The 14,041-nt window shown below is 47.6% G+C and overlaps 1 protein-coding gene across 7 annotated transcripts in view; it reads right to left on the minus strand.

Annotated features, from left to right (window-relative positions):
- Positions 1-3,450: 3,450 nt before the first annotated feature.
- ARK2C (arkadia (RNF111) C-terminal like ring finger ubiquitin ligase 2C) overlaps positions 3,451-14,041 on the minus strand; it is a 126,729-nt gene continuing 116,138 nt past the window's right edge. For all 7 annotated transcript variants that reach the window (XM_032152397.2, XM_058438395.1, XM_058438399.1 and 4 more), the window contains 2 exons: positions 10,488-10,594; positions 3,451-10,048 (listed from right to left, as the gene is read on the minus strand). In XM_032152397.2, the coding sequence (XP_032008288.1) occupies positions 9,931-10,048; positions 10,488-10,594 (225 nt within the window). In that variant the 3' untranslated portion in view covers positions 3,451-9,930. The remainder of the gene's footprint in view (positions 10,049-10,487; positions 10,595-14,041) is intronic.

Consider the following 14,041-nt stretch of genomic DNA (forward strand, 5'->3'; position numbering starts at 1 on the left):
AGGATAGACAGTTTGTGCTGAAATGCCACCTCTCCTCTGGCCAAGCCCCTCATTAGGGCTCGGGGTGAAGAAAACAAAGGAAGGGGAGGGCTCCTTCCCCCCCACCCCGCCCCGGCACCTCTCTTTCTTTTCCTGCAATCCTTGCAAGAGCAGCTCATTCCCTCCCCACACCCTCTTGGGTATTGACGGCTCACATGGCTTGAAAGTTCTTCCTTATAAGGATGGCTTTGTGAGTGACAAGGTTTTATATCAGCTCCTTCTTTCCTCCCCTGATTTAGACACAAGTCTGTATTAAAGAATGTTTGGCGAGAACAGTAATTATATTGCTTTGGAGTAACTGCTAACAAAGTATTTCCAGATAAAAATCCCTCAGGGTCTACTTTAAAGAAGAGATAAGACTTATTTGCAATTAGCACAAGCTATTTACATACAAACTGTTGCACCGAAGTCTAAAAAACACTCTCATTTTTAAGTAGGTTAAACAAAAGCCTTCTAATGTTGTTTTCTTGGTTCTTTGGCTAAACAACCCTTTGATCCAAAATTTTGGTACAAGCAAACTCAGCTCAGTCCAGATACGTCCTTTCTGGATATTGATTTGTGGGGTACAAATGGATGAGTTCGGACAAGGCTATGAGTGCCCTACTTCCTGAGGACCCCTGGTGTGTCCATCCTGAACAGGCATTCCCACTACTCCCAGCCCCTTTTCAGAGCCTGGCACCAGGCATCAACCACCCATAGACATCCCCAAATGCCCTGAGCAAGGGTAACATAAGGGAGTTTCAGGGAACAGATAGGGCCATCTCAGCCTTGGACAAAGGGAGTAAATAGAGTCTCTAGGAAAGGAGGTTTTGGACAGAAGGGCCTGGAGAGAAAAGTACACTTTGTCCTAAATTCAGAAGGTAGAAGGGGCAGTTTTGATAGGAGCACCTGAATGGTGGTGTGGGGGAGGTTGCTTATGAACTGGAGGGAAGATGGGTCTGTACTTCCAGCCTAGTGGCCTCAATGTGCCTTTTCTTCTAGAGTTTCCAACCGAATGCAAAAAAAAATTTGTTTTATCAGTGACTTGAGAAGTCTTGGTGCTGAGGCCTCAGCCGCCAGCCCCCTGCTGGACAGGGACTGCTGGTGGCTGACCATGGCAGGAAGTGGCCAGAGGAGAAGGGTAGATATTGATAAGGTCTGGGAAACCATCCAGGAAAAGGAGAGGGAGGAGAGCCAAGAGGATCAAAGAGAAAGCCAACAGAAGGCAGGGTTTAAAAAAATAAATATCGTCATCATCATAATAGCTAATATTTATATAATGCTCACTGTGTTTGAGACACATGTTAAGTGCTTACACGTATTATGTCCATCAAATCCTCATAAAAGCCTATGTGGCAGATACCATTATTATCCCCATTTTACAGATGAAGGAGCCAAAGCACAGAGAGCTTAAGTAACTTGCCCAAAGTCACACAGCAAGCAGCTAGCGCAGGAAGCTCAAGAGTGGGCTTTTCATCAAACGATATGTTCAATGGAAGCTCCATATTTGAAACAGACCAAAGAGTAGTTGCTCTGACTGGTTGGAGGACCAGGGTGGAAATCCCAGGCCACTCAGTGGTGGGTAAGTGTGGGTGGAGACGTGTTATTTGCCAGGTTGAAGACTGCTGAATAGGGCATGTAACTGAGGGCCAAAGGGAGGGGGACAGGACAATGCCTGCAAGAGAAGGATCTTGTTTCCCACTTCCCAGGAGTGGGAGGGGCTTCCCATGGCCTGCAGAGCACTGGGGAGGAGAGAGAGCAAGGAGCCAGGCATGAGGCTGCAGGTGGTGGGGAGGATAGGGGGAGCTGTAGGGAGAAAAGTACTGGCTGGGAGGCACCCGAGAGTGTCTGGGAGTGAGATGAGGACAGATTCCACTCCTCCTTAACCTGGGGGGTCATTATGGTGACAGGAAGTCACAGGGCACGTACCTGGATGTTTTCTGAGAAGCTTTCTCCTGGGTGCTGCAATGGGAAAGGGGCGGGAGCAGAGTCTAGGAAGATTGAATATATTTTCATGTGTTGAGTGGACACAAAATCCAAGGAAAGAGAGCTGCTCTCCTCGATCCTCTCCCTTCACCCCAAAAGCAGCCCAGACCTTTCCTCCCAGGATCAACCTCCATTGTAAATGTTAACAGATTAAACAGACCAACGGATAATAGAGGGAGGTAGGAACTTGAAATAGAGACTTGTGGCATTTTAGAGCTGGAAGGAGCTTAGGCTACCATCCACACTGGCAGAGCCAGGGAAGAGAAATGTCATGCCACATTCACAGGACTGGCCGGGGGAGGTCATGGATCAAACGAGACATAGAGAGAAAGGTATGGAAAACTCCAGACTTGGGTTCATCTCACTTGAATGAAAACTAAGAATCTAAACATTCATTAACCTAATGTAAACTATGGGCTTTATTTAATGCATCAATATTGGCCCATTAATTATAACAAATTCACCACATGCAAGATGTTAATAATAGGACAAACTGGTGTGGAGATGAGAGGGTAAATGGAAATCTTTGTATTTTATGCTTATTTTTCTGTAAACCTAAAACTGCCCTACAAAATAAAATATATTACTTTTTTTTCAAAGTTCATTGATGTGGGTTCTGTTTGCAGTTTTTCATTCACTGAGCCCACACTTTTTGGAGGGCAGATTCTAGACAATGCAAAGAGCGTGTGAGTATGGGCTCTTATAAGGGAGTAGAAAATCAACCACCCATTGAAAATCAAGTTCCTTCTCTTTTACAGAGAATCCGAGTAGCCCTCCAGTTCAAACACTCATTTGAAGCTGATCAAAAATGGGAACTTTCGACCGGGCGTGGTGACTCACACCTGTAATCCCAGCACTTTGGGATTAAGCTGGGAGGATAACTTGAGCTCAAGAGTTTGAGACCAACCTGGGCAATATAAAAGAATCCTGTCTCTACAAAAAATTTAAAAAAAAAATCAACCAGGCATGGTGGCCCGCACCTGTGGTCCCAGCTACTTGGAAGGCTGAGGTGAAAGGATGGCTTGCACCGGAGGTTGAGGCTGCAGTGAGCCATGATTGTGCCACTGCACTCCAGCCAAAAAAGAAAAAAAAAAAAAAAAAAAAAAAAAAATTCCACTTTACAATTCATACCTAAAGTTCAGGAAATAGGTCAGTTAGATGATTGGTCTACAGTCATAGAACAGATTCTTTAAGAGATAAAGAGATACAAGAAAGAAATAGATAAGAGACAAGAAGGGGGGGAAGAAAAGGGTGAAAGAGGGGCAGAAAGGGAAGAGGAAAATAAGAGAAAAAGGAGAGAGAACGAGGCAAGTTGGTGAGAGCTAGATAGATAACTGATAGTGCCTCTTGTTTTGGACAAAGACAGAGGGCTGGCGAGGCTTCCTCCGACATGCCCTGGGTACGCACCAAAATAAATACCCAGCACGCGTAAGGTGTAGTTAGCAATGCAGTTCATTTTTATTAGTTATAAATAAAGTACAAAAAATCCACCAAAAGTGAATCTAAGCATTTACACAATTCCTAATGTCTCCGCCTTTTCATTGATGCACTATTGCTTTAATATTCATAATAAATATTCTTCTAGCTTTCTGCTATAAAATAGTCTATGTAGCAAAATGTTGCACAGCACAACAGAACAGAACAGCAGGAGGATTACAAAAAAGGACAATCAACGCTGAGGATAATCCTTTCACTTGCCAGGGGCAACCAAATTACCCCCTCGAGGGCTGGTGCAGCTGGCTCCATGGCTGAGAAATTAGCCGCATCCGAGGCCAGGGGTGGAGTGGGGGGAGGGGCTCAAGGGTGAGGGCACAGGCCAGCCAGGGCAAAGGGCCCCTTTCCACTCTGACCCTGCAGAGCAGCATAACGCACGCCCATCCAGGAGCCCTGCCAAAGACGTGGTGTCTGCCAGGCCCAGCAGTGTGGTGGTCGTGCTCCCTCCAGTGTGGTGGGGGACTCCATGGGCTGTCTCCAGCGAAAGCAAGGCTCCAGGCTGGAGGCAGAAGGGGAAGCTAGGCAGGAAGCCCAGAGAGGGGCACCCATTGCCCAGCTGGGGCAGAGTTGAGGCTTTAGGGACCATACACAGCCCAGTGCTCACACAGCCTCGCTGGGCAGTATGGCGAATCTCGGTCTCCACTTCCTCCCTCCACATCAGCACCTTCCCCATGGGGCCTCATCCTCACCAGGTAAAGGCAGTGATGTAAAGAGGCAAGAAGGAGGATAAGCTGGGAAGGAGGGGAAGGGGAAGAAGCAGGAGGAAAGCAGACAGTCCAGGTCCCAGCCAGCTCAGGGGGCTACTCTCAGGGGCGTGAAATCCCTCTCTCTCCTTTTGGCTCAGAGGCATCGGGCTCACAGCTGTGCCAGCCTTTGACAATGACTTCCCCATGTCCTCCCCCACTATTCCTCTACAGGGGCAGGGGGACTGGAGGCCTACTCCCAGTCCTCCGTAGAAGCTCCTCCTGCCCACAGCCCCCAGGGAGCAAAGGCAGAGGGAGACAGACAGAGGAGATGCCAGGAGCAGAGACCTTGATTCCACAATCTATGTCCCAATCTGTTTTCCGTGGGCAGCATCTCAACAATGAAGACTCTGGGAGATGATAGGATGGGGGTGCCAATCCCAAACCCATAGTTTGGGGCTCCTTTCTGCCTACCCCATCCCTATCTCTAATAAGACATGGATTTCAGCTCACTCGCCAAATGACTGCCCAAGCCTTGTGAAAGGGCACGTCCCATATGTGTCCACCTAATTCACCTCCCTGTCACCCACAGAATGCCACATATTACAGGACAAAAACCCTCCCGAAAGTCAACTCTGAGCCAGCTCAGCTAAATTCTCAGCTCACTCTCTCTATTCTTCTCTTCTTCTTCCCTCTCCTTTTCTCCTCCCGATCTTCTCCCTCTTTCCCTCTTTTTTTTTTTTTTAGACTGAGTTTTGTTCTTATCACCCAGGCTAGAGTGCAGTGGTACACGCTCCCGGCTCACTGCAACCTCTGTCTCCTGGGTTCAAGCCATTCTCCTGCCTCAGCCTCCCGAGTAGCTGGGATTATAGGCGCCTACCACCACACCCAGCTAATTTTTGTATTTTTAGTAAAGACGGGGTTTCACCATGTTGGCCAGGCTGGTCTCAAACTCCTGACCTCAAGTGATCTGCCCACCTCGGCCTCACAAAGTGCTGGGATTACAGGTGTGAGCCACCGTGCCCGGCCCTTCCTCCCTCTTTCTTCTCTCCTGAGAAGGTGAGACAGCACAGCACGGTGGTTTCCCACGGGATCTGTGTCACATTCTACTTGAATCTAAGGGACCCTAAAGATCTCCCAGTTCTCCTCACTCACCCCACCCAGAAAACTGAGACTCAAGGGCCAAGGGACTTGCTCAGGGTCACTGGGACGTCTGTCATGAAGCAGATTTGAAAACCTGAGCCTCCCGGCTCCCCAGTCCAGTCCAGGGCTCCTTCTAAGAAGTCAGGCTTTTTGGCTCTCTGATGTTCCTCTTGTAATGTCTGGAGGGCTCCAATTCTGGAGTTGGAGGCCAGGTGGAGACAGTGACCCCTAGTGCCCCAAGACTTTCCTCAGAGGATAGCGGCTGGGTGGGCTGAGGTTGTGGGAGGAGCGAGGGAGGAGGAAAGGCAGGTTCCTGATGGAGAGGCAGGGTTGTGGGGGCGGGGAGGGTGCCAAGGGTAGCAAGTGAAAGGATTACCCCAGTCTGCTGACAAGTGCAAATTATATTTATATATGTGCTAAATACAGTCACTATATTGGAGTTTTTCACTAGATCACAGCATACAGAATCAAAGGTTTGCATTTCGTATGGAATGTATCCAAAGAGGCCAGCACCACGGTAGGACAGCTTGCAATCACACACCCTGATAGTTTGGACGAAATAAAGTTTGCAGAATTTTATTTAAATTTTTTTTTTGTATTCGTAGTTGTTTGTCATCGTACCAATGCATGCAAAGCATTCCACTCCCAGAAACAACGCCAAAATGAGGTAATAGGAGTAATAAAAAAAATTAGTATCCTTTCTAAATAAATAAATTATAATTAAAAATGCAAAACAACTATAAAAATAATTAAATAAGAACCCACGATATCTACAAGTTAGTCATAAATTATGATTGTTAAATATAAGGCATTTAAACTCACAAAACCCTGTAAACTAGCAACGTGCCATGTTTTTTGTTTTTTGTGTTTTTTTTTTTTCATTTTTGTTTTTCTATCAGCTGAAATCGCTCTAGCATTTGCTCTACGCGCGCAGGAGATGAAACACAAGGGGGCCTGACAGACGTTGCTACAGCCCCACGCAGGGAGTGTTTGTCCCGCCGGCAGGCGGGGGGCTTAGGGGATTTCTTTAGGAAAAAAAGAAAAAAAGTCTGGTGCTTTTTTCTTCACCATTGAAAAAACTGTGCTTGTTCATTAGGCGTAAAGAGTTAAGAATACTTGCACGGAGGCTGGGAACATTTGCAGAAGAGGAGCTTGAGTCCTGCCACAGGTGGTGGCCAAGGGCGACGGGGGCCGAAGGGGGTCCTGGCCAGGTGGAGGGGCAGCCCCTGCTCACCCTCTGCTTGCACCCAACCAGGCTTGTGGTGTTGGGTTGATTGATTGGCGTCCTCGGTGGACCCGCGGCGGCACAGCTGCTGCAGCGGATAGGACGCCCAACTTAAACCCTGGGGCTGCTCTCACCCCAGAAGGCACTCATGCGTCTCAGTCAAGAAAGGGTCTGAGTCCCTTGAGTTGAGCAGGAGGAGGACTTACCAGTGGTCTCTCCTCCTGGAGGTGGTGGATGTGAGATGCTGAGGCCTGACCCTGCCTCTTTTCCACTCTTCCCAGACTCCCTGACCAGTGCCGGGAGCAGAAGCACAGACCCCGGCCCTCTCTTGTCCCCCAAACAGCTGCCCGGCTAAAGAAGTGGGAGCTGCAGGGTTCTGAGTGCCCCATCACCTCCTGTCCCCATCTGCAGGGGAAGGAGGGGGGGCTTCAGGGTCTACCCCCAAAGTAAGCAGCTTCCCTTTCCCCTCTGGTGGTCCCCTCCCCAGTCCCTAATATTAGCCTGGGGCAGAGAACTGGGAGGGGGAAGGGGACCAGGGCCCACTGTCTCACTCAGCACGTGTGCCCCCAGCCCAGTCTGAAACAGAGTGTGTGCCCACAGAAAGTCCTTTTCAACAGCTAGGTGGGCACACAGCTCTGCTGCCTTGAAGATGTGTTGATGTTAGGGAGGGTTACAAAGTGTGAGTGTCAGAAGGAAATTAGCAAGCATCCAATCCAACCTCCTTAGGTTGTAACTGAGGAAACTGAGGCCCAGAGAGACAAAGGGAAGTTTCTAGCGTTGCCCACTTTGTCAGTGAAGAGCCCAGACTGGAACCTGGGACACCAGCTCTAGTTCTATCCTGGCCTCCCCACTGACTCCCTCCCACTTGCCAGCCTTTCAGGCCAATCTCAGCAGAAAGAATGAAAGACTGAGACTAAGAGAGGAGTGACCTTCCTAGACCACCCTAGCTACCTCCAGGCCAAAGCTATCTTCCGCTGAATTCTTGGTCTTCACCCAGCCATTGGAGAGAATGGGGCAGAATTCTCAACTTCCTGTGGCTATCAGTAACTAGCTTTCCCCCAAAATCCTGACTCAGATGTACTTTCCCCACTGGGGAGATCTCCAGCCTTTAGCCCTGGAGACATTTTCATACACTGGAGCTACAGAGTTGGACACTGTGATATTCATTGCTGCTAACCCTGTCAGGTTATTCACCATTTTTGCAGCATTGGATGTGTCTCGTCTCCTCAAAGCTATTGTCTCTCCCAGCGCCTGCACCGGTAGGCACTCAATAAAGATTTTATAGAACACCAGGATATTAGTACTGGGAGAAATCTCCTGCCAGGAGCCACTTCCCCCACTTTCTGCCTGCAGGTGGCCAGAGCAGCTATTCCCACATGAACCAGTTGTGCTAGAAGCTCCTCCTCAAGCCAAAATCTGTCGGCCTGTTACTTTTACCCATTGGTCCTGGTTTTACCCTTGTAGCAGCAATACAGACTCAAATTTCCTTCACTGTATGGAATTTCTTCAAATATGTGACAAGTATCCTGTCCCCCTCACCCCGGTCTTATTGATATGAGGGCATTGAGACTGGGTTACGGATGGAGGGAGGGGAAGGCTTAGAGAGCAGTGCAAATGGGGGAACGGTGGGGGATGGGGCACAAAGGAAGGTGGCGAATTCCGGCTAATCTGGTGTCTTCCACATAGGGAGAAAGAAAGTTGGGTTTGGGTTGGAATTTGGTGGATTTTCCCATCTCCATTCTTCTGTCCTCTTATCTCTCTGCTCCCTTTGGGGTTCAGGAAAATTGTGAGGTGGTGCAGAAAGACATACTGTATCAGGTCTGTGTCTCCCAGCACCCCCATCTCGACACCCCAAGAGGTTCTCAGAAGATAGCATAGAACACGCTGGACAGAGAATATGAATCCTCACAACATCTAGGTGAGGTAGCAGGACCGGAAATGGGGCTGCACTGTTCTCTCTCCCCACTCAAAGGAGAAGGAAACTGAGGCACAGAGAAAGAAAGAGACTTGCCCAAGGTTATCAAAGAGTCAGAGAAGGAGCCAGAGACCAGGGACACGGGCACTCCCAAACCAAGCTGAGGGGCCTCCCAAACCTAGCTGATGTGACCTCAGAGCCAGGGCCATCTCTGAGGGACTGTGTCAGGACTGGAGACATCCCGGGGGATGCTCAGCTTCCTCCTCAAGGTCCGCGGTATTCACCTCAGCCCTGAGTGCTGGCTGAGAGCACTGTGGCCAAGACCAAGCGGCCATCACCTATGCTGTCTTATCTGCATCATCTGGTTAATTTTTTGCATAGGGAGGCAGTGGCTACGTTGCCCCTTTGTGACAGGCAAGAGCACAGCCTAAAGGAAGGAGTTGGAGTGACCATGGGTCTCTCGGCTCCCAGGAACACAGCGGGTACCTGTAGCTGAGGGCCGAGCCCTCCCTGGTTTAGTGTGGAACTGGGGGGATATAGCTGGGGCCATGCAGTTGAGCCCTGGGCCTGGGGAGCCCCGCTTAGATGGACTCTCCCTTCACCTGCTGGAGCTCTGCTGCCTTCCTCACCTCGGCTGAACCCTCAGAGGCCGGAATAAGACCCCATCAGCTCCTTTTCCAGCTCTCCCTCTCTCAGACCCCCTTCCACACTCCGTGCACTGTAAACATGAGAAAAACAAAAGCCAAGGTAAAAACAAAAACAAAAACAAAACGAGAACCTCCCCCCGCCCCGCCTCCCAAATTGGGTGAAAAACAAAATCCTTTTTCACCGTAAACAGAATTTGGCTTTTTTTTTTCTTCCACCTTTGATTCCTTTTTCCTTTTCTCTCATAAAGACGGGAAGATTGGGGCTGTCGTTGGTTCGGTCAGGCACCAAAACAAGAAACTCAATGAGAAATATTTGGTGCGAATTCGGTAATAGCGACATGTCCACCACGAGATGACTAGAGCACCACACACAACATTTTTCTTAAGCTAACATGCTCCGGCTGCCATCCACAGAAATAGCTAGAGACCCCTACATGGTTCCTACGTGGTCGAGAGGTATATATACAATCCTTCAGAGGACAGGATTGAGGGGCCCGTCTGTCAGCTAGTGCCTTCAGGATCCTACCTGGGTTCTCCGCAGCCTGGGCCCCTCCTTCCCGCCCTTGCGCTGGGCACGGCCAGCTCCCTCTCTCCTGCTCAGCCAGGCGGATGGGGACAGTCGCCATTCTGGAGAGGTGGGTCCTCCCCCACCCCCTCCTCTCCCTCGACACCGATACCACCAACTCCTCTTTCCACAAAATGTGCTTGCAGGCTTTTCCTCTACGTCAAATGGCTCAGAAGGCAAAGTTTGGCTGCAAGGGCTATGGCCGTGGGGGGACCTGGTGAAGGAAATGGGGTGTCCACTGGCTAATTCCTCCCTCAGCTGTCGGCTCCCAGTTGTGTCTCAATGTCCACTCGGCAGATGGGGCATTTCTTGCTCATGGCGAGCCACTGGTCCACGCACAGTTGGTGAAAGAGATGCATACAGGGTAGGCGTCTGGAAGAGAGGAGGGAGAGTCAGGGGCCCGGCAGGAGCTGAGGGATACTGAGCGGACCAGGAGACACACACCTAGGACCCCTGGGGAACTGCCCGGCTATGGAGGGAGCCTGTGGCTGAGATGAGAAACCATGAAGCCTCTGCCAGGAAGCGCTTTCAGATCAGCCTGAAACAAAGCCACAACTTTGTCTTAGACTCATTCAGACCGAACGCCACACTGTTCTCTTACACTTTTCATCCTCGCGTCCATATCTGGGCATCACACATCTAGAACATTTCATACCCCACCCTCCCAGAGCAACCATGAAGCACATTATAGCACACTTGGCACACACGTGCACAAGCAAACAAGCACCCCAACTCCCAGACACACGGCGCAGTGATTGGTCACCAACACCTGTAAGAGAGGGGAGAGGGAATCAAAATGGCGGTCTCCTACCTCACATCTTCTCCATCTTCCAGCATAGACAGACAAATTGTGCATTTCTCATCTGTGTCTGACTCCTCCCCTTCATCCTTCTTGCCCTTGCCATCCTGGGGTCTTCGCTAAGAGAAGCAGAGAGAGGAGTATTCATTACCAGGGGCAGACTCAGCTGGTGGCTGGTGGCTTTCACCCACAGCCTGCTCTTCCCCTGGGAGTCAGGTTTTTTAAAGTTTTTGTTTGTTTGTTTTTGTTTTTGAGACGAATTCTTGCTGTGTTGCCCAAGCTGGAGTGCAATAGCGTGATCTTGGCTCACTGCAACTTCCACCTCCTGGGTTCAAGCGATTCTCCCACCTCAGCCTCCAAGTAGCTGGGATTATAGGCACTTGCCATCATGCCTGGCTAATTTTTGTATTTTTGTAGAGACAGGGTTTCACCATGTTGGTCAGGCTGGTCTTGAACTCCTGAGCTCAGGTGATCTGCTTGCCTCGGCCTACCAAAGTGCTGGGATTACAGGTATGAGCCACCTTGCCCGGCCATAAAGTTCTTAAATAATACCCAGAACTCCTTCCCAGCTACTCTCCTGCAGCAAGGGGAGTAGGAAGAGGTCAAGTGGACATCATTTTTGCTGTCCCAGGCACTTTCTAGGGATACAGAGCTTAGAAAGAAATTGGGTTCCTAATGAATCGATACTTTGCAAAGCTGTGACTGTGCACAGTTTCCCTTTTTTGGTCCCTTCACACCATCCTCTCCCCCTCAACACCCTTTACAACCTAGATTCCTGCCTTCAGGTTTCTCCCTTCACTTTCAGACCCAGCAGGCTTCATTTATTCTTTCAGTCAACCACTGTTGACTCATTTATTCACTGATAACTACATGAAGACATCAACTCTTACAAACTGTAGCCATTGTTATAAACTATTTATATTGTTGGATTTATCTTTCTATCCAGAAAGTTCACTTAAGATAGGCACTATCGTAAAGCAATCATGAAACACTGTTTATACTTGTTGACTTCCGTTGTACTGTTTTTCATTTTATGCTAATTATTTGAAAATAGTTTACCGTTACGTAGAAGCCATATGTAGAATCATTATGTAGTTTACCGTTATGTAAAGTCTCAAGTTCAGATGGCATGAACTCACGGCTTACCCTTCTTTAAGTACCACCCCATACTTGGTCACTTACAAGGCGTATTAGTACTTGGTAAATATTTTGGCGAAGAAGAAATCTAGTCAGTGAGTGAAATTAGCCCACCTTTCATGTTCACATCTTCACACTGTGCCATGAAACAGTCTAACAATAACCATAAGAAGAAAATTACCCATTCTGTCCCTCTCCAGAGACAGGCTGACTTCAAGGTCATTTTGCAAAGAGAAAAATCTGAAGAGTCACAAGGTGAAGACTACCTAGAGAATGACCGTGGGGCAAGGCCCGGATGCTAAGTCTCCCTTCTCTGGCCCCTGGTCCTAAACTCTGGAGATCCTGAGTCTGATTTAGTCTGGGGAATACTGTAACCTCACTGGAACACACAAGAAAATCTATTTGTTCTGCTCTCTGCCTCACTGTGCCCTATATACTCCACTGCAAACCCTGCTAGGCTTCTGTAATAAGTTTTCCCTTATCCAGAATCCAGAAAATCAGAATTACATCCATAGTCCCATATAATTGTCATGGCTTTAGAGTATGAATAGAGTCATGATGATGTGCCTGCTTAAGAGTCCAGCTGTGTTTGCTGGAAGAGTGGCCTTCGTTTAGCTGACCCTGCTAGAAAAGCGAGGTCCAATCAAATGTATTGGTAAGAGTCACCAATTTGCCTATCTGCCTACTTTCTACTATTTTTTGCCATCATTATTCATGATTTTCCTTTAATAGTTTTAGCTTAATATTACCTTGTTTTAGCTTAATATTTTAGCTTAATATTTTTATTAAGCTAAATAAAATAATTTTAGCTTAATATTTTAAATATTATTTTAAATTTTAGCTTAATATTACCTTGTTTTGCTGTCTAATCTATATTTAGCTTAATATTACCTTGTTTTGCTGTCTAATCTATATATCTTCTCATTTCATTAATCTTCCCTTTTACTTTTTTTTTTTTTGAGACGGCCTTGCACTCTTGCCCAGGCTGGAGTGCAGTGGTGTAATCATGGCTCACTGCAGGCTTGATCTCCCAGGCTCAAGCAATCCTCCCATCTCAGCCTCCTAAGTGGTTGGGGCTACAGGTGCACACCGTCATGTTCAGCTAATTTTTCTTTTTATTGTAGAGACAGAATCTCTCTATGATGGCCAGGCTGGTCTCAAACTCCTGGGCTCAATCTATCCTCCTGCCACTACCTCCCAAAGTGCATGAGCCAGTGTGCCCAGCCCCCTTTTAACTATGATGTTATTGATGTTAATTTTATATGTTGCTTTCATATCTCTTTCTACTTCTTATTCTTTTCATATTTTTCTATTTTGACTCAGTATTTTCTATATTTTTATTCTTACATCATTATTAAAGTCTATTTTTTATGGTATATGATTATGCTCTCAATTTAAATTTTTAAGGTGTTTTTTCTTCTTTATTGTCTTTTTCACTTGTGTATAATTTTTAAGGGTTTTTTCCCACATTTTATTTGGGTACTAACTTTTGTCATTTCTTATTTTTAATTCATTTTGTTCTTTTTTGTAATATTTTTATTCCCTTAATGCTTTTTATTCTTCTTTTTACTCGAGCCCTTTATCTACTTGATTCAGTCCATTTCCCCTTTTCATTCTTAGCATTGGTTCTCTTCACAATTTCCTTGTGCCTGTTGAAGTGATGGCAGGTGAGGTGTGCATCCTCCATAGGAGTAAACACCGCCCCCCCGCCCCCCCAAACCAGGTCCGGGACACAGGTGCTGCTCCTGGACTTGAATACACCACTCATTTCCTTCTATGTTCTTCTCCAATAGCTTAAAACTCTCTTTCTCCAGAGAATGATCATTTTCCCCATGTAGATGACACCCTTAATTACTGAAATGCTGCCATTTCCTCTATTAGCACACTAGCCAAGGTCTGATACATAGTAGGTACTCAATAACTGCGGTCGAAATCATTTATGAATAAATCCAGTGCCGTGAGAGGAGCTGCCTATACTGATTCACAGTCTTTGACATTGACACCACAAGCACATGGGTTAGGGGAAAGCATCAAGGTAGCAGCAGCTCACCATTCCTGGGCACTTAGTAGGTACCAGGCACTGTGCCAAGCTGTTCAAGTGCATCATCCCGTTGAGTCCCCACAGCACCCCGTATGGTAGCTACTAATGAGATCATTCCCATTACACATTTTAAAAGGGGGAGGTGGACAGGGAGGGGCCAGAAAAGCCAAGCAAGTTGTCCAAAGTAACGGAGCTATAAGATAGAACCGAGAGTCAAAATTGGCTCTAACTCTAAGAGTGCTCTCAACCAATGCACCCTACAGTCTCATGAGGGAGTGAAGATGGTCCTTGGCTTGACAATGATGAGGACAGTCCTGCTCTAAGACTCTTAATGTTTGTCAAGCTTTTAATTTCCCCTGGGAAGGATGAATGTTTTTAAAATGTATTA

The sequence above is a fragment of the Hylobates moloch genome, unplaced genomic scaffold (genome assembly GCF_009828535.3).
Source record: "Hylobates moloch isolate HMO894 unplaced genomic scaffold, HMol_V3 SCAFFOLD_5, whole genome shotgun sequence".
Lineage (NCBI taxonomy): Eukaryota > Metazoa > Chordata > Mammalia > Primates > Hylobatidae > Hylobates > Hylobates moloch.